This window comes from Ursus maritimus, unplaced genomic scaffold (assembly GCF_017311325.1).
Source record: "Ursus maritimus isolate PB19 unplaced genomic scaffold, ASM1731132v1 scaffold_8, whole genome shotgun sequence".
Lineage (NCBI taxonomy): Eukaryota > Metazoa > Chordata > Mammalia > Carnivora > Ursidae > Ursus > Ursus maritimus.
This window is the reverse complement of record NW_024426996.1, coordinates 1136673-1163173: the sequence shown is the minus strand read 5'-3', so window position 1 is coordinate 1163173 and position 26501 is coordinate 1136673. Positions and strand designations below refer to the sequence as shown.

The following is a 26501-nucleotide window of genomic DNA, read 5'->3' as shown; positions in this document are numbered from 1 at the left end:
TCATTTGCTTTCATGTTAGATTCTAAAGAATTAGAATATTTTAAGTATCCTATATCAAAGAACTACCAAGCAAACCTTCTCATCATGTATCTCTCATGATTCATCACCTGACTTTCTTTCAGAAGATGAACACCCCATTGCAAACTCTCTTCTCTTTTCTGATAAACAAAATCAGTATCTTCTTTCAAAATTGTCCTTCTGAAATCTAACAAAATTGATTTACTTTGACTACAGTAACTCCAGAACTCTCTTTACCATATGTGGGAAGCTTCAGCTGATGAGATGTGTTTTTGTTGCATTTTCTCTTACATTATCTACTGGATAGACTTACTTTGGGAGGAGAGAACTTTTATACATGTATTTTCTTTATAAAACAGGTTAGGTGTCTAGTCAAGCAATATGGAAAGAGAAAATTACAGCTTCTTGATCTACTTAAGCTTAAGATTGCTTTTGTTGGCTTTAAATCTCTCTGAACAAAATTATAAGAGGTCCTTTAATCTCTTCAGGAGATAAAGTAAAATTAATGCTTGAAACTTAGAAACTTTTAAATATTCAAAGCTTCGTCAGGTGCCTAAGGTTAGAACAGGCTTTTTTGGTCTCGTACCAAATGGCTTATATGCTAACTCCCAGATGTCTGGTGACAATTTTCCAGGAGAATTTGGGCAATGTCTTCATGACAGAGAGTCAGATTTTTTAAAGCAAATGAATTTCAAGGCTTAATTTTGTTTACTTTTGTTACAATAAAACAAAGTAACTTTCTTAGTGAAATGGTTGTTTATTTTTATTCTTTCATAGTGAACCCGACATTCTTAGGAAACTCTAACTCTTTTGGTACGTTAATGCAGAATTCACAAGACATATCAGTCACTTTGAACAACATGTTCACAAAAAGGGTTTTGATAAATGTATAGCATAAATAGTACTTAAATAGCAGGTATTAAACCTTGCCTTCCCAAGGGTTTTTTCACTGTAATTAATTGCATAAAAGTTTGGTAATTTCAATTGATTCTACTCTTTCTCTTTCCAAATACAATTTTGAGAAACTTGCCTATAATTAATGAGAATTTTCTTAAGATTATTCATAGATACACAACTTTAAATGAATGATTGTATCATTCTGAATTCTAAAGTATTATGTAAAGATAATTATAGATCACACCAAAAAAAAAAAGGTTTAGTAGTAGGGAGAAAAGATTTAGAGCTTTGTTTTTACCATAATTTTAGCATGTTCCGATCTTGCAAGGTTTTATTTAATTAAGTCTAAAATTGTACATTATATTCTTTGGTTACTAAGGATAAAAAGAAAACATTTAGTGCTAGAAGTCAGTAAAATTGTTATGAATTCTTAAATATTCCTTCATATTCTCTAAAAGATATGATAATAGGATACATGCATTGTACACCCAGCTCCTAACTCTTTGCGTTTTATAAGATTTTCCTGCTGGCTCTCTCAATGTCCGTGTCTACTGCAATGGAGTCATTAAAGCCACAACAGAGATGAAATACTGTACAACAGCAAAGGCTGTGGAAAACCTACTGGGAGCAGCACGTCCAGGAGATGGTGTGTGCCAGGTAAGTGGATCTTTCCATGAAGTTGATTAATAACCCAAAGAGCCAATGCTGGATAATAGAATGCAGGCTTTGGTATAAAGAATGTTGGTTGAATAAGAATGAATTACGGATCAATAGGGAGGGAGGAAATGGATCTCTGTGGTGCGGAGATGCAGATGAATTAGTTTGCTTAACTCAAGTCATTCCAGAAAATGTCACTGGGAGACAGGTTTTCTATTACAAAATCACTTTTGTGATGGGCTCCTTTTAAAGCTGTCACAGAGCAGATAAAGAAAGACAGAAGGATTAGGCTGAACTCTTAAGAAACAAGTATCCTCTTTATCCAGATCTGGACCGTGCAAAAGAAAAGTCAGATCACCTGATGCTTTGAGGTTCAGGAGTCAGACAAACCAAGAATACTACCAAAAAAGGGAGCCTAAGGCATTAATCTAGAAATTGTTATTTTCATGTGGAGATTTCCAAGCTTGGAGTGTTTTTCTTAGAAGTTTCATTTATTACTGTTACCTGATAGTGAAAGTTATTGCTTTAAATCGATCGTGTTTATTAGGAATTCCAGAACTGCTCAGATTTTCAGGGAAGTGTGTAAAGAGGCCTTTTCAAGCTCCAGGTTCTTTGTCCAATGTGACAAAGCATTACTCAGCAAGGACGACTTGGTGAGGGTTTTCCAGGCTTCTCAAAAGGCCCTTGTTTGAGACGTTGACAGGTAAACATACACGCTGCCAGTGCCCTCATGGATACAGAAGGCAACAATTGCATTTTGATTCAACTTACACTGTTGGTTTAATTTCTGCATTTTATTTTGTTTTTTTGTTACCTGACCCACTTTCAAAAGAGAGAAAGCTTGTTTAATGTGGAACGTTTATCCTATATGTGCTTATTCCATCACATTTTTAGAGTGAAAGAAATGGCATTTCTTTTTATAGCTACTTGATAATTAGATTATACTCTTACTTAATTGCCTTGGGTTTTTGGCAGTGGACGGGGAGGGTAAAAGGAAGTAAAAGTGAAAAAGAGGTAGCTGAACAATGAAATCTTCAAATTTACCACAAAACACTTTTTAACGAAATCATCAATGGTAGTGTGGCTGACAGGTTGTCATGAAGCCTTATCTGTTTAAACTAGTTCGAAACTGGAGGCTTTGTTATTTATTCTGTGTGACACATTTTTCTATTAGAACAATGGTAAAGGTAAAAATGTCTTAGAGAAGGTTCAGGGAATAAAATACCATTTGTCAAACTGGTGAGTTTGAGGACGTTTGATAAAATGTCTATATTGTATTTGCAAAGCAAAAACAAAAAAGTTAGCTTGAAATACAGACTGTTTCATTTTATTGTGACAAGTCTACCTTATCTTCCACTTTAAAAGTTCCATTTATTGCAAAAAAATTAATAAAAGCAATATATTGCACTATCAGTATTCAGTCAGCATAGAGGTAAAGAAGCCCCCCCCCACACACACACACAATACATTTTTGTGTGGATTTTGCCTTTGGGGAGGGAAAAACGTTTTGTGTGCAAGAAGATTAAATATAATGTATGACTCTTGGAAAATTTTTCAGAGTGCTTTATCATGCCAGCTCATGGTTTCTTCTATAGCTTTGAGTAAATAAAAACTATTTTGCATTGTTTTCAGATAACTAGAAAATACTATTACCTTTTCACCCTCGGTGTCAGAAATGAGAGTGAGAAAGGGCTCTGATTACATCTTAGAATAGGGGAAGAGGAGTCTTCACCTATCCCTGGTAGCCTAGCAAAAGGAAGGATGCTGGACCGTCCAAGCTTGATTCAGGCTTTTCCTATCAGGAGAGAATCACTTTGAACCTGAGTGAGTACTGAGAGGCAGAATTATTCTAACTTGGTGACAGCAGACCACAGCATGGTAAGAAGAGACATTAAGAGATTTAGTTTAATCTATACAACTTAAAATAGGCTTACAAGTTTTGCTACTGTCGTCAGGGGACCTAGTCGTGTCTTGAAATTAGATCAAACAAATTCTGAGACTGAGATCTCGGACCAGACTGAGCTGTACTATCACAGGCCTGAAGGAGTGAAAAGGCTACAATTCAGTCAGTCTCCATCAGACATGGGGTTCTCCAATCCACTGGCATTTGAACCACATGAGTTATCCCTACTATGAATTCACAGAGAAAGTGAAAGGCAGACTCTACCCCTGATGAAAAAGAAGGAACTGTGGGAGCATTTCCTTGGTGTGTTTTAGGGTGGTTTGGCCTCAAAGGAGGTGGCCCAGCCCATACTGTGCTTCCCCTTGAAGGCATTTGGATTTCCCTTTTGACATTTGGCTTTGTTCCTAATTAGATTATATTTTTAAAAATGTGCAAAAAGCTTTGCTTTTCCGTGCCAGCATAGAACATTACAGTAATTGTTTCTTTCATGTGCTTGCTACTCTGTCACTTAATTGGGAAATTTGGATATTTTGCAAATAGTTCACTGAACATCTCTATTCAAAGAACAACCTGCATTGTAATTTTATTCACTGTAGTTACCATATATTTGTAAGAAAATACACCAGCAGATTTCAATTTTTTCAGTGTCTGATCTACTTCACTGAAATGGCATAGTGTAAGAGGCATCCTGAGTTTTCCTGTAAATTTTAATGGCCGATGTGATTTAAGTAATCTTAAAAATTGGTAGTAAGATACTTCCTATAATCATTTAAAAGCTATTGGGCATATAATAATGTGAACATTCTGTGAATTTGAGGAAAGGAATACTAATGAGAAATCTGGGGGGTTTATTTTTCTGTAATCTTAGAACTTGTAATAAGAGACTTTATATTATCATTTAAAAGCCGTTGGGCATAGAGCAAAATGACCATTCTGTGCATTTGAGAAAAGAAATGGTGAGATATTTGATTTTCTTAGTTTATTTTTAATGATGTCCATTAGGTTTTAAATAGTTTACCTAAATCAGCTTAATTATCTAACTGCTTCCTAAATCATTTCATCTTTTTTGGGTAGATATTAAATCCCAGCATGTAGCCTCATAAAGGTACAGTTTCCAGAGCATTACCTAAAACAACAAATTTAAGAGCAACTGAATGAAAAAATGAAAAAAAATCCAGAGCCCAACTTGGGAAGATAATTAGAATTCAAGTGCTAGTGTTAGAAATACTAGTAACTCCCATTTAACTGAGATAATTAAAACCTTTGAGATTTTCATCCTATTTACAAAAGCATCTGGGGACAACCATGAAGTTAACTTTGTATAGGAACAACTAGATACACTATAAGAAACTAAATTAGGTCAAAATGCTAAGAGAACATAACAATTATTGATCAAAGCATTAGCATCCTATTCGTTAAAAGGTTTTTGAAGTGGTACCAAATAATTCTTGTTTGTTGTATTTCTTGTTGGTACAATGATATCTTTGTGCTTCATGTATCAATCATTTTGCATGGTTTGCTTTATACTCACTGAAATCTTATTTTCATCTTCATGTTAGGGTACACTTCATTTACAGTTTTTATTAAATTATATATATGATTCAATCTTTGGTTTGCTGCTTGCTAATATTTAATACTGTATGAAGCCAAGTACAGTTGGGATGAGGGACGATACAGGCATAGGGAACTCTCGTATCATGAGGAACTTCGCAGTTGTGAATAGTTCTCTTAAAGGTTAGTTTTTTCACAAGGTTAAATTCAAATGTTAGCAGGTGTCTCCCTTAAGGAGTTCTCCAGGAGATTCATCCCAAGGCCTTTCAGTAATTTTTTTAGGTCATTGTCTCCTTGGAAAGACTGGTGGACACCATCCTTCTTTTCATCAGCTCCTGTTGATAAGGGGTGCAAATGCATGTAGTCTCTAAACTATACTTCACCATAATGCCAATGATATCTAAGACGCTCCCTCGCTACAGACTTTGGCAACTCCTTGGCGAAGGTCCAAACTCCTCTGAATGGCACATCAGGCTGCACAGCCACAAATCTTTCCCAACATCGGCTCTTACCACAGCATACCCTCTTTGTTTTCTTAATTCTCTCCATGAGTCCTATGTTTTAGCCCTCCAGGACTGTTCACTCTTAGAACACATTCTGCTCTTCATTCCCTCCCCCTTCTTTAAGGCATGGGCATTGTGTTTTTCATCTTTGCATACCCGGTTACTTACACACAATTAGCTCCTGACACATGAGACACCATGAGACAAAAATGGGAAAACACAAGTGCTTGCTTTGTCCTCTAATGCTAATTGAAAACATAAGTGGAGAACTATAGTATAGGTATATAAATGATAAAAAGGAGAATGAAAACTGTCCTCTTAAAATACACAATTATTTATTTCTCAAATTGAATAAATGAACCTGATATTTATGAAAATGAAGAATGCTCAGAGGCCTGGATACCAGAAAAGTGAAGAATTTGTGCTATAGACATTTCATGTTCTACCTCAGTAATGAACCTTACCTCATTACTGACTTTTAACAGCTATACGGTTCCAGATTCCAGTCTTGCGTTTCTTTTAAATACTAAGGAAATGTTTGCTACTCAAAAAAAGCTTACAATCTTCTCTCTCTTCCAAAAGGCTACATATTATCTTTTCTTTCTCTTTCCTGGAAAGTGACAGCATAGCAAGGAGAATTCGTTCTGGATGGGGCAGGAGCAGGAGTTAGCTTCTTTAACTGAATCAGCAATCACTTCAGGAGTGTTCATTCTCCTTAGTGTGAAAGGAGTTTCCTCATGTGTACAGCAGAGGAAGCTAGAATACATGATGTCTGAGGTCACTTCTGACTCAAATATTCCACAATTTTATGCCAAGGAAAAAAAATACTTCAATTGGGAATTACGACCACGCTCACCAAAGAGGATGGGCTTGCAAGTATGTGGGTTCTCCATGCACCCTTTATTTCACTTGTATTAGCACTTCTTCCCAATTCTCCCTGCAGAGAAGGAAGTGATGTGAATTTCGTGTATCTTTCACCACTTTTATTATGTGTTTCCTATTTCTGATGAAATATTTGCAATGAGTAGGGAAAGAAAATGTAAAGGGCAATTTGGGCGTTTATTTCTGGATTCATTTTTCATATTTTTATGCCCCTAATTAGAATAGATCAGTTAGAGTAAGGCAGATCTATTGACGCTTGCATTTTACTGATAAAATAAGTGACATTTTTGTGCCATGTCTCCATCTGTGATAACGATTCAGCAATGGTTAAGGATGCCTTATTTGGGTAGTTCAGACAAACAACAATCCTCAGCTCAGTTACCAATCATTGAGTCAAACAGGAGCATACCACTTAGTACCTTCATCCACTTATTTAGGAAAAAACGAATAAATTGGTTAACTTTAACAGCAGATATAGCAGCTGTTGTAGGGGAGAAAAATAAATATTTCTGAGTGCAGTTACTTAGCCATGAACACAACCACACATTTAGTTCCCATTAATTCTCTATTTTCTAAGCCATCTCAATCCATATTGGCCCCATTCATTTTAGCCTATGTTTAACTGTTGTTTAGAATATATCTTATTAATGCCACTTTATAGTTTCTGCTTACTCAATGGATATAAATACTCCCTCCATTTTTTATTTCTCCCAAATTATCTCTTTTGCTTTTTACATTCCCCTCTCCTCTTGTCACTGGGGTGGCTTTGACTGCCCTTTGCAGAGGATGTCTGTGTGTCTGTGTGAGTGCTGCCTGTAAGCGACCTCATTCAAGTGCAGCCTTCTGTTTTTACTCTCTAGCTCTTTAAAGGCTTCGGATCTTCTTCAACCATAAATAGTGTCTTTAAACAATCCAGAAAACAAAGAACAAGTCAAATATAGTTAACAATGTTCCTCCATAGCTATTATTCATAACAAGACAATTAGAGAAAATTAGAGAATTTGCCCCTGGAATGAATCCCAAATCATCAATAACCCTTTGGATATTAGAAGACTGAAAAATCCTTGTGGCAAAAATGTGTTCGTTGGCATTTTTAAAAAGTCATTATGCATTCTGTGGGCCTCTTTACTAATAATATAGTATCAACAATAAGATAAAGAAATAAACTAAATATGTAATCTGGGAACTCTAAGTTGTGTTTAGCATTCATGAACTATGCTTCTACAGTAAACAGCACCAAGACACAGGAAATGAGGTAAAAGAAATCTTTAACAAGGAAAATTCGACTTCTAAGAATCCTGCCTCCCCGCCACCCTGGCAGCCGTTTAGCCGTCAACCTTATTACCTTAAGTAGCAGCATACAAATAATATAGTACGTCAGCTTTGCTCAAGTCCCACACAACTAATCCAGTGGATATTTTCTTGTTCAATTAGGACTTTCAGCAGCAACTGACCCCATTGATCAAACTCACTTTCTTGATTTTTTTTTTCTCCTTTGCTTTCATGAAGCCATATCTTTCTGGTTTTCCTTCTACTTCTTTAGCCTTTCCTTCTCAATATCCTTTGTAATCTCTTCTTTCTGTGATCTAGAAAATAAAGTTTCAGTTTCAGTGGTTTGATTCTTAGACTCTCTTCCTTTCTTGATGAATATTCCCTTGCGGATTAGCTCATTAACTTAGAAGATACAATCTAATTGTCCTTTTCCTTTAAGGCTCAGTCTTTCTGCCTCGGGATAGGCATCATCGTCTATCCAATTTAAATACCAGAAACATAAGAGTCTCCTTAATACCTTCTGTTGTCTCACCTGACAAATTCAATCCATCACTAAGCCATATCAGTTTTATTTACTAACTATTGGTCACTCCTCTCCACATCCCTCCATTTCTAACACCTCAGTCCTCTGCTTTTCCTCCTGCCTAAACTATGTGGGCTCCTAACTGGTCCCCCACCATGTGTTCTTGCACCTGACCTACTTATCTCAAGTCCATAGTCTGAGGGTTTCTTTTATGAAGAAAGATCTCAGCAGGCGATGCTCCCACTCAAACCCTTCAGTAGATTCCAAATATTGTGTGGATTAAAAAAAGAAAATCTTTAACATGAACAATGTGGCCCTGTAGGCACTGTCCGCTTTCTCTCTGGCTTAATCTCACTCCCATTTCTCTCTCTGTGTGTGTGTGTGTTCCAGACACACTAGCCAGCTTCCGGTTCCTGGACTTTTAGTTCCTAATCTCCTACCACAGGACCTTTATTTATGCTCCTCTTTCTAACTGAAACACTTTCCCAATCTCCTTTCCCCTCACTGATTTCCCCTAATTAATTCTAATTTATCCTCCAAATTTTAATTCCAGCTTCTCTTCCTCAGTGAAGCCTCCCTTGACCTTGTACATCTCCCCATGTATCTCTTTGTAGCACTGATCACATTCTAATTCGACATCCATGAGTGTAATATTTGTCAAATTAATATCTGCCTCTCATTAGACTCCAAGGTCATTTAGGGTAGAGATACTGTCTATTTGGTTCCCTCTTTCATCTCCAGAGCCAAGTACACTGACAGACACACAGCTGCTGAAAACCTATTTTCTTGGGTGAAAGAATGAGAGGGTGAAAGTATTTTATACATTAAGTTACCTACCCAACCCCAAGTGACCCAGCTGTCAGAGCCCCTTATTCCAACAGCCACCAGCTTCCCCGTAATACAGGCACAACCCTTTTTCAGAGCTCAGGTTATTGGACTGTTGACTGAAGGAGTGCTATTTCTGACTGAAGGAGAAAGAGCAGGGCAAAGAAGGGCAAGACAAAGGAAAAACCAAGTGAGTATAGAACAATGCAACCAATTCTAACAGTCTACCTTGGGAACTAGTACCTCAACTAACTCAAAAAATAATTACAAAAATTTAGGAAATCATGGCATCGTTTAGAGAAGTCTTGTTGAAAGACATTTCTCTGGATATGTTAGTGCAATTTTTGTTTTAAAATTTATCTTATTACATATTTAACAGTAAGTTGTTACCAAATGATTGCTAAAGGCAGGTGAGGGTGAGAGGAATCATGGTTCTTATGACTGCTCTTTCTAACGCCTGTATTAAGAAAACCTCGGTCTTTTGTTTGATTCATCATTAATATCATTAAATTTGTCTATTCATGAGTCTGTTCAGGTTTGGTCAAATTAAAGCTTTGAGACTTTTTGACATTATGTAAACAGGGTTCATATTGAAAAATTCAGCATAATCAAGCTTCAATCAACTTCTAGGAAAGTATTTTTTTAACTTTATTAGATTGCCTTTTACCTAAATTGTGAAGTTTATGATGGAGCTGGCAGAAGCTTCTATTTGTTCCCCAGGATTTCTTTTTCCTTTCTTATATGATAATATAACTTTTATCTGGGCACATGCTTGCCCAGGTAAATACTGCACTTCCTGACTCCCTTGGAGCTGGGCACAGCCATCTAACTAACTAACCAATGGCCGGCAGCATGTCCGTAGAAGTGATATGTGCACATCTCTGATCATGTCCTTAGAAAAAGGGTAGATTCTGTCCTTCACTGACTTTTTTCTGACTGGTCGCAGTGACAAGGGAGTGATGTATGAACCATCTAGGACCATGAAGAGGAAGTACAGCAGTGAACCAAAAAGAGCCTGGATCCCTTAGAGCCCTAGACTGCCTAATTTCATGTTAAAGAGAAATAGGCTTCCATCTTGTTTAAGCCACTGGCATTTTGGGTCTCAGTACTGCAGTAGAAAAACCTATATTCTAATTGATTTACAAGATATGTGCCATTGAATTTAAAAGTTTAGAAAGAAAAAATGAACTATTTTCTTCAGTTGCTGCAAAAGCCAGTTTGGGGAGCAGTCTCCTCATTAGAGACTGCTGTGCCGTTCTAAAGCCCACTGATGACATTTCGTGGGTAGTTATGAGAGCTCACATTATAGTATTTAGAGAAAAGGGAATTAATATGTACTGGAGATTTTACACATTTACTCATTTAAAAACTCTTAAATAATTTTGTCAGTTAAGTATTGTTAAGGTCCATAGCTAATGAGTCCTGGAGCAGGAATTTCAACACAGGTTTCTCAGATCTCAAAACATTTTTTCTCATTATAATATCATTTTCATGTTATGTAAGAAGATGCCACAACTGTGTGAATACTGAACCAATAATAAATATAACATATTTGAAGAAATTTTAAGCTGCATTGTTTTATATTTTCGTATTTACTTTTGCATTTGTGGTCAGATACAGGTTGAAATTCCAAGAACTGACTCACTCAAAACTTAGAAAAATTAATTTGACAAAGAAAAATATCTCCTTTATTGTACCCTATTCACTTATTTAGATTATTCCTTTAACTGCTTAAAGTTAAATGCTCATAAATTTTAAGAAAAAAAAAAAGGCTTTGCATAACCCCGGCAAGTATTTGCTTTGTTCCTTTACCTGCCATTTTCTTTACAAGCTGCAGAAGGAAATTTTGTTTAAGATATGTTATGTAAGCTCTCAAATTCCCCTTTAAATGGCTATTTTGGCTCACTTTCACAGCATACATTATGAACAATAGAACAGACAAGTGACCTTCTTTTTTTTACTAGTTAAACAAGCATAACAGTTTAATAAAAAGAACATGTTTTCGGTTCAACCATTGACTTTCCTTTTAGATACCAAAGGTTGAGTAAAATGGAACCATTTAATGGGCTTTGTCTCCTATAACATTTTACAACCCTCTTACAACCCTCCTATGGTTATTTCACTCAAGGTTTTTCTCTTGCTAATCAAGGTACTTTACTGTTACTGTCTTTCTCTGTAACATTACTTTAATATTATTCTGTGACCAATCTTACAGGTTTCTTCACCCATCATCAATGCTTAAAACCCTTCTTCTTTGCCTGCCTCAGCTGTGAAGCTGAACAGGCCAGATTCTCACATTTTTAACCGCCCATGCTGCTAGAGATTGTCATGTGAGACAGTTTTAGACAATGAGACAGAAGGGGACATCTTTGGAGCTTTTAGGTTGTGGTTAAAAAAAGAACAGAAGTGGTTGACAGTAGTGTTCTTTACCATCTCTCTTCCGTATATGCCCCTTCCCTTCCACTTTCTGGCTAAACATATGATATTTGAAACTGCAGTGTCCATCACGAAACTAAGGGACCATAATTTAGTCTTTACTCAAAAACAGTGTCAGATTTTATTCTTTTCTGCATGGCTAGAATGTAGTATTAAGTACAGTGTGTTTAGAATGTAAAGGCATAAGTTAAAATCCTTGATGTTGCGCTTACTAGCTCTGCAGTTTTGGGTGTTACTAAGTTTTTTGTACCATAGTTATTGCATCTATTAAAAAAAGGCATTTTAAAAAATCTGCCATGCAGGAATGTTACAAAAATTAGAGACAAATTATGTAAAGCCTAGCATATTTTAGATGCCCAACATTTAGTTATAATTACTACCTCAACTTTTTGAGTCTACTGTATAGACTTGTATTACACCTGCAACATGTGGCCTTTCGTACCAGTCCAAACATCTGAAGTATCTCCTCATTGCTTCTATTATATGATACTGTTCTAAAATCCTATTTAGGATAGTCTCTCAATGCAATCATGCCCAAGCAGTGTTGAGTCCCCTTTTTTAAGAAAGGGGCACATCAGACTTTAAAGTGGTGCTGCTATGTAAATAGATACTCCTCTCAAGGAATTCAGCTTTGTGTAATGCATATTTCCTGGTTTGTTTTTATTTATTTTTCTGGTTCATTTTTTCCCCTGGTTTGATTGTATTTATTTAAACTTGTAATTATTAGAAATTATAGATGCATATGTATTTGTAAGAAATAATAGAGATTATGTGTATGGTTTTTGTGTTTGGTTTGTGTTTTTCAAGGAAATGGTCCATTTCATCTAACTTGTCAAATTTACGTGTGTGGACTTGTTCATTGTACTTCCTTATTATCTTTTTGATAGCTGCAGGGTCTATCGTGATAGCTCATCTTACATCCATGACATTTGTCGTTTGTATCCTCTTTCTTTTTTCTTCAATCTTGCTAGAGGTTTGTCGGTTTTACTAATCTTTTAAAAGAATTATCTCTTTGTTACATTGACTTTTTTCTATTTTATGTTTTCTATTTCATTGATTTCTGCATAATATTTATAATTTTCTTCTTTCTGCTTGCTTTGAGCTTGTTCTATTTTTTTTTCTTTTTTAGGTTCTTGAAGTGGGAGCCCGTTGTATTTACCTATATTTTTTACTTACTGTGTTCTTTCTTTCTTCTTCTATGTTCCAAGATTCTTTCTTTAATCATATTCTTACTGTTTAAAGAACTTCCTTTATCCACTATTGTAGGGTACATCTGCTGGCAACAGAGCTCCTCTTTTCCTTCATTGGAGAATGTTATGATTTCCACTTCATTCCCAAAGGATGCCTGTGCTGGGCATAAGATTCTTGGTTAATAGGTCTCTTTTAATTTTTGACAAATAGTGTGCCGCTTCTTTCTACTACTGCTACTACTACTACTACTACTACTGTGTTTCTCATTGTTTTTATCCTATAGGGTAAGGTTTTGTTTCTCATCCAAATTTTTTTCTTTGTCTTTAATGTTCAGAAGTATAACTACGATGTTTCTTGGGATGGAGTTCTGTGACTTTATCCTGTTTATGGTTTGCTCAGTTTCTTAAATCTGTAGGTTCATCTCTTGCTACATTCAGGAAGTTATCAGTCATTCTTTCTTTTTTTTTTTTTTTTTAAGATTTCATTTATTTTTTTGACAGAGAGAGAGACAGCCAGCGAGAGAGGGAACCCAGCAGGGGGAGTGGGAGAGGAAGAAGCAGGCTCCCAGCGGAGGAGCCTGATGTGGGGCTCGATCCTGGAGTGCCAGGATCACGCCCTGAGCCGAAGGCAGACGCTTAACCGCTGTGCCACCCAGGCGCCCCATCAGCCATTATTTCTTTGTGTACTTTTTCATCCCCACCCTCTTTCTCCTCTCCTCCTCGGATTCCGATCACATGAATGTTAAATCTTTTGTTATAATCTTACAGGTCCCTGACACTGTTTTTGTTTTTGTTTTTTTCAGTCTTCTTTGCCTCTGTTGTTGAGATTGAGTATCTTTCATTGTTCTATCTCCAAGTTCACTGATTCTTTCCTTTGCCCCTTGCATTATGCTGTTGAGCCCATCCACAGGAGGTTTTATTTTCATTATTGCGATTTTCAGCTCTAAAAATCCCAATTGATTCTTTTTTATACCTTCTGTTTCTTTGCTGAAACTTTGTATTTCCTTGCTGAAGCTTTTTAAAAAAATTTATTTCAAGAATTATTGTATTTGCTTGTTGAAACATTTCTATCATGGCTGTTTAAATATCTTTTTCAGATAGTTCTAAAATCTTTGCCCTTTTGGTATTGACATTTATTGATTGTCTTTTTTTAGTCCGTTAAAGATCTTCCTGGTTCTTGGTGTGACAATTGATTTTCTATTGAAATGTAGACACTTAAGTTGTATTTAAGTAGAAGAAAAAGACAAAGTACAACTACTTCATCTTCTCAGAAGTAGAATTCCATAATTCTAAATATCTTTTAAAACAGATATTTTAGGGGCGCCTGGGTGGCACAGTCGTTGAGCGTCTGCCTTTGGCTCAGGGCGAGATCCCAGCGTTCTGTGATCGAGCCCCACATCGGGCTCTTCTGCTGGGAGCTTGCTTCTTCCTCTCCCACTCCCCCTGCTGTGTTCCCTCTCTCACTGGCTGCCTGTCTCTGTCAAATAAATAAATAAAATCTTTAAAAAAAAACCCAGATATTTTATATATTTTTCTCTTTTAGGAAGAAATACTTATTATAATAAAGTTGTTTTTTAGGATATATATATATATATATCTTCAAATTCAGATAGAGTTGTGATTTATAAATGTGTATGTGAATAATTTTTTTAAAAGTACATTAATCAATCCCACATTTCCTCACATGACACTGAAAGAATTCTGGAAAGAGTCATATATTTATTTGTATATATATACAAGGTTGTTATTATTTTGTAATATCTGTCTATTTCATAGCTTAGTCATTTTTGAATTCTTTTTCTAATATTCTTGATATGTATAGAGCAAAGCAAAAATGCATATGTATATATGTTTATATTATTTATACATACATAATTTTTCTTATAACCAAATACTAGTGTCAACATAATTCTACTCTAATTTTCACATCAAGTTGCTCCTTAAGAACTAAAATCTTAGGATGGTTGCAAGTGTTGCTGAATGAATGTTAGACTACTGTATTTTAATTTCTTTATTTGAACAACCATTGTATCAATCTTATTAAGTATGTTTTAGGCTGCACAATTTATTTTAAGAAGAGGAAAATTTATGGCATTTTCAAATTTCAACATCACTGTTTAGAAAGGATGCCTGTTTGTGTCCTTGAAATTTAATAATAAGCATAATTTCTCATATCAGATTTTTCTAGTTAGGATATCTTCTAGGGAGAAATCCTTTTGGAATTTTTTTAATAGCCATTTCTGTGATTTTCCACATTTGTTTTGTGTCCTATACCATTTTTTTTGTAGGAATAATACTAATAATATAATTGTGAAATGGAAAAGACATGATTCAACTAGTTATGGTAGGCTGGAATATTAAAAGGTATCTATATTCTTTCCTAATTAAATAATTGTCTACATGGAAAAGGTTTTTTCCTTCTTCTGATTTTAAAACCACTGCTACTGCATTTTTAAAATTCAGTGGTATAAGCGGTAGCATTTCTCACATTAAAGCGTCACAGTGCCTCAGGGGAAGACATGGTGCTTCTCTGATTCCTACTGGGAACTCTTGCTCTTTTGAGTGACCTAACTTATACGTGAGTGTGGTGACTCAATGACGCACCAGTCTGTCCGTATTAAATCTTGTATACTTTGGGGAAGAAATACCAAGTTTATCTCCTCATACAGAAATATCATTAACTAGATAATAGCCTATGCAGAGCACTCGTGGCCAATGGCACAATTTTTAAAGAAAATGTATAAACTAATGTTATGATTTTAATATTTTCATGGTCCCTTTCACTAGTTTGTATAGCTAAAGACATATTCTTTTTGAGCATTAGTATACAGAAAGTTTAAATATAATGCCAGTAATATAAATAAGCCTAATTTAATCCACATAATAAACGTTTCCATGTTAATTATTATACGACTTAAACAACTCCTTGTTGCTCACAGGATGAATTACAAACTTATTATTATATATACAAAACACTTTTTGAAATGCCCACGTCCTTCTCTCTCATTCTTCTGCAGTTTTATGGAAATTCCTAAAATCCTTAACCAGATCATGCTTTATGATACCTCCATGACTGTATGCAATTTGTTGCTTTAGTCCAGAATGCTCTTTATATGTGTGGCAATCTCAATTTAGCTCATCTCTCCTATAAAGCCTTTTCTGACCATTTCGTCCTGTGTGGAATTGAGCTACCTCCCTTTTGTCTGCACTTGACCCATGAAGATTTCCTGTCACAGTACCTAGAACTCAGTTCATTGCCCATATGAATTTTTTAATAATAATTTTTATTATGTTATGTTAGTCACCAGACCATGAATTTCTTGAAGGCAGAGTTTATTGTAAAATCTCTCCTCCCTTAAAAAAAAAATTTTTTTCCAGAGTTAATGGCTTCACATAGTCTGTAGCCATAGCATTAAGAAGACCAATGTTGGTTTTAACATTCTATAGCTATAAGTTGAGAAGACTTTCATCCTCTCTCCCCACTTTTAAGGAGGACTTTCAAAAATCCAGAGAAGCCCAAACCACTTTATTATTTAAGGCATGCAGATTTATTGAAAGAAATGGAGTAAGATAAATGTCTTTTTTTTTCAATCTAGTCGTTTAATTTCTGTGACTATGTATTGGTAGTAGGTCTAATTTTATTTGGAAATCATACAAAAATCTTAATTAGGAAATTTTGTTCCACAAACCTCTCTCTACTCAATGGCTTTGTTGATTGGCCCCCCTCCTCTGATACAGTTATCTATGCTGCAAGTCCATTTGGTCAGTCATAGCTTACAAAATACAATTTTAAAAGAATGGTGGGTCTGTAATAGGTTTGTCACCGGTAGTGTGATTCTACATGGCTCATCCGAAAATGCGCAGTTTAGAAAAATAGAGTAGACATATAGTTATTCTATAGGTGGGGGCAGGGGGAGACCAAGATGCATATTCTCCCTCACTTTAACACAGAAATGAAATAATCTATTTAAAACTATACCATTTCTGATCTTTAAGTTGAAGAACCAGACTCACCATTTTATTACGTCATTTATTAAAATGTAACATGTATTTTAACAGAATTTATTTTTGAAACAAATTCTAGTGTTATCATTGATCTGCGGTAATGCTTTGGTAAAATTAATAAATATTTAAATAAAGTTATTCATCCAGACACAAAAGCTTTTATTTGTTTCATCTATTTTTCTGTTGTTTTAATAACTGCTTTTTAGGGGCACCTGGGTGGCCCAGTCGGTTAAGGGTCTGCCTTCAGCTCAGGTCATGACCCCGGGGTCCTGGGATGGAGCCCCCCCCTTCTCAGCAGGGAGTCTGCTTCTCCCTCCTCCTTGTGCTCTCTCTGTCTCTAATGAGTAAATAAAATCTTTCTAAAAATAACTGAGTTTTTGTCAAGCCCCAAATGTTTTGTACTTTTTGAAAGAGGTGCCAGTCTTACTAGAAAAATTGGCCAATATTTACTCCCGCTAATAATTTTTATTGTGTTGCACTAGGATAAGTTTTTATGTAAATAAATGAATTAAGAAATATTTCCTTTTCATTTGAAAACAGAAAGACACTGACGAACTTGATGATATTCTTACATCCGTATTCAAACATGAGATACCATATTATGAGTTTCCATCATTCCAACCTGAAATCGACCCTCAAAAAGAACGTGAGTATTTTCCAACTGTATCAGTTATTCACACTGTGTAACTACTTAATAAATATTATACCCAAGAACATAGCTGGCTGCATTGCTGATTAAATGTTTTAGACAATTCTCATCCCCTGGCAAGAGAGCACATTTGTAACAAATTTCTAAAGGTCCATTTGGTAAATTGTTTTATCATAAGCCCTAAAAGTGTGCCTTACTTTTAAACTCAGCAAACCCGCTTCTTGATTTTTATTCTAAGGAAACTTTTAGACAATCGATAATGGAGATTGTTCATCATAGTATTATTTATAATTACCGAAAGTAGAAATAACTTAATCTTCCAAACCTAGGTAATTGATTAAATATATTTTGGCACATCCTTTAATGCAACCATCATAAACAAATTTTATTATGAATTGATTTGCTGGCTGGAGTGATGCTTTGATATATACTTAATTGAATAAAGCAAGGTACATACCAGTAGAGAGTGTGATCTTCTGCTTAAAACAGTACATGGCTTTAATAGTATATATGTATATACATATTATATATGTAGAACAGTATATATTGTTTATATATATAAATGTATATATATAATTTGTGTGTGTGTATATATATATATATAGTCTGGACAGACATATATATATATATATATATATAGTCTGGACAGACATGCAGCTGTTAACAATAGCTATGCAATTTCAGGTATTACATCTTTTTTTTTCATTTTACTTAATCTGTGTTTTCTACAATGACTGTGTTTCTTGTGTCATAAAAAGAAATATATATATATATACATACCAAGAAACATTATAGAGGAGCTACTACAAGAAAAATCATACTTCTAAATTTTATCATGAGCTCAGCAGTCTATTTTCAAAATTGTCTGTTCCTACATAGTTTGTTGACACACTGTTTATAATTCACTTATACGCCCACCATGTGCCAAACAGTGTGATAGAGACATAATGGTGAGTAAGACAGGCATGAAGCTAACGAATATGAGAGGTCGACTATAGGTATACTGTAGGACTACTTAGCAGTGGCTTTTTCTGTAGAGTTTCTATGCCATTTGAAACAGTTTTATCCTAGGCTGGCAAGCCTCAGTGAAGCAGGAAGAAAAGAGTAGGAGTCTAAAGTCACAGCCAATTGTGATTTACCTGGATGTGCAAAAACCTGTAAGATGTTTACATTATGAGTTTACTTTATGTGGAAAGGTTAATAATGGGCTAGTTTTAAATAAGGAATCCAGTGAGAGTGGTAAAAACTTATTTTATTTCCCATACACACTTTAACAATATATAACTCACTAAGGTTAGACATTAAGTTAGGGTAGAAAAGAAACATAACATAATTTCTCACTCCTGATACTCATCATCTGATTGGGAAACAAGATAATATATAAGTCATAATAGAAAGAAACAATGTACCAAACCTTATGGAATTGATTATATCAGCAATAGAATTTTAGAGAAGAGCTATATTATTTTTCAGGATGTGCTTCATAAAGGAGGTAGGATTTTACCTGGGTCTTGAATGATGTGTTCCAATAAGGAAAGAGAAAGAAAAAAGGAATTCTAGGCAGGAGAAAGTGCATGGAAAGGTGTGAGGATGGAATTATGACACAATTTTTCAAATTCCTTCAGCATTGCATTTATTTAGGTTTGTGGAATGAGAATTGTAGAATTGGAGAGAGTGGAATGGTCTCTCATGTATATGGGTTAAGAATTCTAGCTAAGTTTAAAAGTGCTTCTCAGTGTCTTGTTTAGTTTATAAAATGTGAATTTTAGAGTTGGAAAGGATGGAAGAGCTCTGGTCCCTTATTTTCATAGAAAAAGGATTCTGGATGTGTTAAATCAGAGTTCCTGATACTGTGGATACAGTTAAGCTTCTGCTTTTGTAACAAACTTCCAGGTAAAGCTGATGCTTGCCAGTCTCAGATCTTTCACTGACTATTAAGTGCTTAGAGCAGTGGTTCTCAAACTTGGTGCATATTATAATTAGCTGTGGAGCTTTTAGAACATTTGATGTCTAAACCTCAAACACACACACACCCCCACCATCCCCCAGCAATGAAGAATCTGGGAGTGGGTCCCAGCTCTCAGTACTTTTTAAAGTTTTCAGCCCCTTGTTTCTTCAACATATTACAGATTTCTACAGCAAAATAATTCATCTTCATACTGATTTTTGGCATAGAGAAAATACTATTCTCTCTTTACTAAAGGTTAGAAAATTAGTAGTATGTGAAAGTTTTGAACCATTAGTAGAATTTAATGATCATTAGTGTTTGAAAAAGATTTTTATAAAACAATTACATTTTTAAAAAGAAGCTAAAAATGGGAAGTTCAATATAATCTAGGTAATTCATTCAGAAACCTCGGTGCTGGGTATTGTTAGATGACAGATGCTGTTAAACCTGTAACAGGCAAACAACCCTCATAACATCAGGCTTTCCCTCCAAGTGGAAGTACAAAATAACAAAATACAAATCACAGAACAAAAATACGCAAGATAGACACGAATATGACTGAACTCATGTTTTGCTTGCCTCCTTGACCTCATAATCTTGAATTAGTGTCAGCTCCAGAAGCTTGTCTTTAAGACCTTGCACCTGCATTTCCACAATGTTCAAGTTAAATTGATGATAAAATTTGAGAGGCCATTATACATGAGGTGGAATTAATTGAGCAAGAGGGTTTGGGAAAGAAATGGTAGGTTGTTAAGGAAGTTCTATAGAAACATTTCTGGAGATGTGCTGAGAGGTAAGTTTAGTAAACAGTGAATCAGGTATAGTTCCAGATGTCTATCCCTGAAGCCAGCTCTACAATTATTTGGTGAAACGTTTTATTTATGCAGTATTTATTATGTATTACTCTATATTTTAACTGAAATAAATTGGAGGTTAGGACACTGTGTGGAGAAGATAGTCATAAGGAATTGGTAGGGTATACTTGGGTGTTGACACACCCTAAGGGTGAGCCATGGAATTATGTATGGATACCTATGGTTCTTTAAAAATATGATGGTAATGCTATATTAATCAAAACTGTTATATCGTCGTTCCATCCTCTTCTCTTTTCAAGTTAACTTTGGTAAATTCTGGGTTTAGTTCCCTGTCACTTCATTGATAATAAGTAAAATGCTATTCCATGCCATTATGCCTTGGCCATTTTCACTCCTGTCTACTAATAGATTTCCTCACTTGCCTTTTTTTCCCCAGACAAGCAGGGTTGGAGTGTGGGATTATAGAGATAACATAGAAATTACATAAGAAATCATATCTACTTTAGTATTCTCTTACCCTATAATGCTTTATTATTGACTTAAAAATAGTATTTTCCATTGAAAAGAATATTCCATAGGAAAAAATTCTCCCTCGGAGTGGAATAATAAAAGGTTTCTAAATGAACTTGATATGTTCGTGGCATGTAGGACTTTTGAACACAACAGTCATAGAAATAATTCGTGAACAACTTTCCAGTATGTGAATCACTGGGGACAGTGAAATAAATACAGGGTTTTTAAACAGGCAATTTTCTACTGATACACATGATACTAGAATGGGAAATATCAGAGTACATTCCTTAAAGTAAGAGTGAGTGTAATTTTGAGCAAATTGTTTTGGTTGTTGATTTATATATAAATGGTATAGGCCACTGTGAAGTTGGTTTGAAGGCGGCTGACTATATGGGGGTGAGGCAGAGCAGTCCAGCTGCAGACACCACCGTGTTAGCCCCTCTGCAGCGCCCCCTGTTCGGAGTTTCAAGCGTTCTTCTGCAGAATCTTGGGAAAATCTTGCTGCAGCACCTACATGAATTTCCCTAACTTCAGAACCCTTCCAGAGACGGAAATGAAGAGAATCTCCTGTCATGGATAGGAAAAAATAAATAGCTCGGCTTGTTTTTAAAAGAGGCTACAGTTGCTGGTTCAATCACCAATGGCAGTTCATGAGAAACGAAACTAAGTTACTTTGAGGCAGATTATTTACCTTCACCCAAGAGAGTCCTAGCTTAATTAAGCCCCAAACCAGTTTTTAGAATATGTCAAAACATATGCATTTTCAACAAGTTGCAATATCTTAATCTAACAGAAGACGGTGTATACTCATCAATAACAACTGAAAGTATTAACTAGGAATATTATCTCCATATATGTCTACAAAATATAGAGCATATAACTGAATATTTAGTACAAATGTAGTAGTCACTGTAGCTCTAAGATTTGTCTTGAATTTGTAATACGTTAGGTTCACAGAAAATAGCTCATTTACCAAGTAGAGGAGAACCAAATGCTCTTGGGTTGTCTCTTTTTATATCATCAAATAATTTAAACATGCAGAAAAATATAGAGAACAATACAAAAACACCCTTGTACCCATCACCTAACTTTGCCAAATCTTAACATTTTGTCACATTTGCTTCAGATCTTTTATTTTTAAGAAATAGAACATTATATATCTAGTTGAATTTTTCTGTGTTTCCCTCTGTGATTCCACACACTTGAAAAGGAACTACTTTAATTCAATTTTTTAGATTAAATTTCTTGATGATCATTCCAATATAGTTCTTCATCCTTTTTCTACATACATTTGTTTCCATAGTTTACATATACTGTTGTGCAATTTTGTATATTTCGTGTAAATGATATCACATTTTTTTCCTTCAACTTACTATTTTTGCCCAATATAATTTTTTATATTTATACATATATATGTAGATCTAGGTCATTTATTTGAAATATTTTATAGCATTACAGTATTTGATTATATCCCGATATGTATCTGTTCTATTAATAGATAGCAATGTTTCCAAATTATTTATCATTGCAATTAATTCTGCAGTCAACATTCTTGCATATGAATTCCTACGCATATGTGTGATACTTTCTCAGGAGATAAAATTACCAGTAGAATTTCTGAGTTGAACAGGTATGTTTAATTAATATTGTTATTATTAATATAGTGGTGCATCTTTTCTTCTGTTTATTTACAATTTTCTTTTCCTTCGGTGAATTTCCATTTGATAGAGTTCATGTATTTCTGTTGGTTGCTATCTTTTTCTTATTGAATTCAGGATTTTTTTTCTTTTTCAGTTTATAATCTTTATATTAGCTATTCACCAGTGTTATACATTGCAAATATCTACTTAGTTGCTTGGTTTTTAGCTTATATGGTATTTTATAGGCATATAATTAAGTTCATTCTAAAACTTGGTATCTATTAGAATTCATCCCACCTCATTCTTAAAATTATCTTTGTTCTTCTTCCTCCTTTATTTGTCCTTTGATATTTAGGATCAGCTTCTCAAATTCCATTAAAAACTCTAATAAAGGGGCACCTGGGTGGCTTAGTTGGTTGGGTGGTTGCCTTTCACTCAGGTCATGATCCCAGGGTCCCGGGATCAAACCTCACATGGCTCTCTGCTCAGTGGGGAGTCTGATTCTCCCCTTGTCCCTCCCCCCACTCATGCTCTACCTGTCTCTCTCTCTCTCTCAAATAAATAAATAAAATCTTTTAAATAATAAAGTTGAAATAAAGTTATAGATTAATTTGATAAAAATTGCCACTTTTATCATACTTAACTCTCTGTGACCCTAAGCATGATTATTTATTTGGGTCCTTCTATTTTATCTTTCAAAAATATTATATTTTTATAAAATTCTTAAACTTTTGTTAGATTTGGTTTTTATTGTTTTATGGTTTTGATACCATCAAAAATATTACTTTAAAAATATGATTTTTAATTATTTTTGACTGTTCCTTTCCTTGATACCTATGAGATTGAGCCATGTATCTTATAATATATCATAGCTCTATATGAAAAGAGGACTTTTTGCAAATAAGGAATTACTGTTCTTACTCCCTGAAAAAAAAATTAGGAACAGATAGAATCAACATCAGGAATATTTTACAAAAACATTTTTAATTAAATATCTTCCCAAAATATAAATTTTGCAAAACATGAAGTTGTATGGACCTTTTCAGTTTTCTTTTTAAAATTTAATTCTTTTATTTGAGCATAGTTGACACAAAATGTTATATTAGTTTCAGGTGTACAGCATAATGATTCAACCAGTTTGTGCATTGTGCTGTGTTCACAAGTGTAGCTACCATCTGTCTGGATACATTGCTATTACAATGCACTGACTATATTCCTTAGGCTGTGCCTTATTCATTCCATAACTGGAAACCTGTATTCATTTTAAATCACTTGAGAAGAAGATATCAAAAGCAATGAAAAAATCAATCTGAAAGGAAAATAAATGGTCAGTATTATTCCTTATTCTGGGATAAGAAGTAGTGGGTTGTAAGGAAAAAAATAAAATCATATAAACTCACTTTAAATTAGTTACAAACACATCACTGTTTAGTAAATACACTAAATTAGGGACAGATTGACACATAACACACTATCAAAACATGTAGTGATTGAGTAAATTGGAGATTTGGTATGTAAATTGACTGTAAAATTACAGATTTTTCCACTTCATTTTCTTTATAACTCAACCTACAGGTATATAGATTTTCACATCTTCTACCAAGGACATTTTTTAGCATATTCTCAAGTTAATTTCATGAACTGATGGTTCAATTTGTATCAAATAATAATAAAATAAAAACAACTACTTCGAATCCTTTAAAATGTTTTCCACTTGAATAACCAAAAAAAGAGTTATTCCTTTAGTATTATACTACTGGTATTCACTTTTACAATGTTTCTTTGAAGATTCTATATTTCTCCAGGTGAGAAGTTTAAAAAGTTATGCTTATAATCCTCATAACTGTGATTGGAGAATGTACATTTAAAAAAAAGTAAGAAAGAAAGGAAGGAAGGAAGAAAGCAAAAAAGATAATGTTGATACCTGGGCCAAAATTTGGCTTTCCCTTCCCTTCTCGAATTATTCCCTAGACAAGGAAGGCACCTCTGGCCTTGAGTCCGTAGAGAGCATAGGTAAGAAAGAAGAGTATGTCTACAGAATCAAAGAAACCTCCCTGGCCTCAGGATGTATCCTAACACTGTGAAGATAGGCAGTGTGCTCTCTGGAGCCCAGCAATCATATATGAATGGTCAGCCCTTCACATTTCAACATTTGTAATCCTTTCTCGTTATTCCATTTCTATTAGCATAACAACACATATTCTGTAATAATTGAGAAGTCTGTAATTATAGATGAAAAAGATGACCCTGCAAGTGTGTATTTTCTCCCAGTTACAAGAACTTTGATCTAAAAGATTCTGTTAAGCAATCTTATTCATCCATACATATTACAAGGGTAAACAAAGTGCCAGATACTCTCCTAGGTACTTCTAGGTCACCATTGTACAAAAGTCTGTCTTCATAGAACTCTTATTTTAATGAGGGCAATAGAATAAGCAATTAAACAGCAACAAAATGAACTATTGTTTTAAATAGTAATACTGATTTTGAGAAAAATAAAGTGGGGAGGTAGAAAGTTGGGTGGTGGTGAGATGTCATGCAAAGATTATAATATGGTTTGGTATTATCTACATGTTAGAAATAGTATCTTGCCACTGCACGGAGAACAGGTTATAGTTACATAAGAATGGAAACAGGGGTGGGGCACCTGGGTGGCACAGCGGTTAAGCGTCTGCCTTCGGCTCAGGGCGTGATCCCGGCATTCTGGGATCGAGCCCCACATCAGGCTCCTCTGCTATGAGCCTGCTTCTTCCTCTCCCACTCCCCCTGCTTGTGTTCCCTCTCTCGCTGGCTGTCTCTATCTCTGTCGAATAAATAAAAAAAAAATAAAATCTTTAAAAAAAAAAAAAAAGAATGGAAACAGGGACACTAGACAGGAGAACATTCTGGTCGTCTTGGGAGGGGGGAAAGATGGCTATCACCTGGTGGTAGCAGTGGAAGTAATGACATGCACACTTACTTGGTAGATATTTGAAGGTAAAGATGGCGGGGCTTGCTGACAGATTGTCAAAAGCACAGAAACGAGGTCATCATGGTATTCACAGCCATCGCCTGGATGAGACCATTTTGTAGAGAGGGTAGTTCAGAGCAAAGGTCTGAGTCCTGGGCAATGCAATATTTAGAGGCCTGGAAGAGACATTTCCATTAAAGGAGACTGAGAAGGATCACTCATTGAAGTAGGAGCATGGTGTCTTGAGAGCAAGTAAAGAAAATGTTTCTTGGGGCGCCTGGGTAGCTCAGTCGTTAAGAGTCTGCCTTCGGCTCAGGGCGTGATCCCGGCATTCTGGAATCGAGCCCCACATCAAGCTCCTCTGCTGGGAGCCTGCTTCTTCCTCTCCCACTCCCCCTGCTTGTGTTCCCTCTCTCGCTGGCTGTCTCTATCTCTGTCAAATAAATAAATAAAATCTTTAAAAAAAAGAAAAGAAAATGTTTCTGAAAAAAAGAAGTGATCAACCATGTCTTATCCTACCACTGAGAGTAGGAGTGGGAAAATGCCACATAATAATTCGCGACTTACAAAATCATTCACTAATGCCCAAAACGTCCCCCAGTGGATTCATGTATTCCCCAAATCACTGCACCGAAAATATCACTTGACCTATCAGTTTCTCCTGAAAGTCTGTATCAATAGATAGTATCTGTAGAGCAAATAATGGGAAGATTACTAATTATAGTTTTGAGTAACTCCCAAGACCCCAAAATTCTGCAAAAAAATCTAAAAGTAATTGGAAATGCAGATTGATTCAGAGAATGTAAATAGTTAACACGTGAAATAAAGCACTACTCAGAAGACACAGAGAAGAGGATTATGTAAAGTTTTAATTAACTGCCTCTCAGGTTCATTTTCCATTGCAGTGAACCTGAATTTCATTTGTTTATACCCTTCCCCCATTTTAAGCATCTCCAAATTTGAAGGATGTGTTCATATATACACACACTGGGATAAGATATGAATAGAAGCCTACAGGACAAAATTATGAACATAGCAGTATAATATACAGGGGACAGGCTAACAAATAAGTAAATAATAATAATAATAACAACAGATTAGGCTGAGAATCCAAACCATCTGGCAACAGCAGGGTTAACAGCACATGGTAAAGAACAGGTGAGGCTTGAAAGCTAAAGCAGTAGGCTGCATCTGTCCAGCTACTATCATAGCATTCCTATCCTGAGAGCCAGTTTCTGACTTGGCTCATTCTGGAAGCCAGGAAAGTGAGCTGGAATGGCAAAAGCTGTATCCTTATGGAAGATACTGTGGACAGTAAAGGAAA

General features: G+C 35.2%; 1 protein-coding gene across 1 annotated transcript in view; it reads left to right on the top strand.

Moving 5' to 3' along the window:
* BANK1 (B cell scaffold protein with ankyrin repeats 1) overlaps nt 1-26501 on the top strand; it is a 283522-nt gene that overhangs the window by 87250 nt on the left and 169771 nt on the right. Inside the window, exons 6-7 of the mRNA XM_040625306.1 lie at nt 1433-1572; nt 17203-17308. Coding sequence (XP_040481240.1) covers nt 1433-1572; nt 17203-17308 — 246 coding nt within the window. The remainder of the gene's footprint in view (nt 1-1432; nt 1573-17202; nt 17309-26501) is intronic.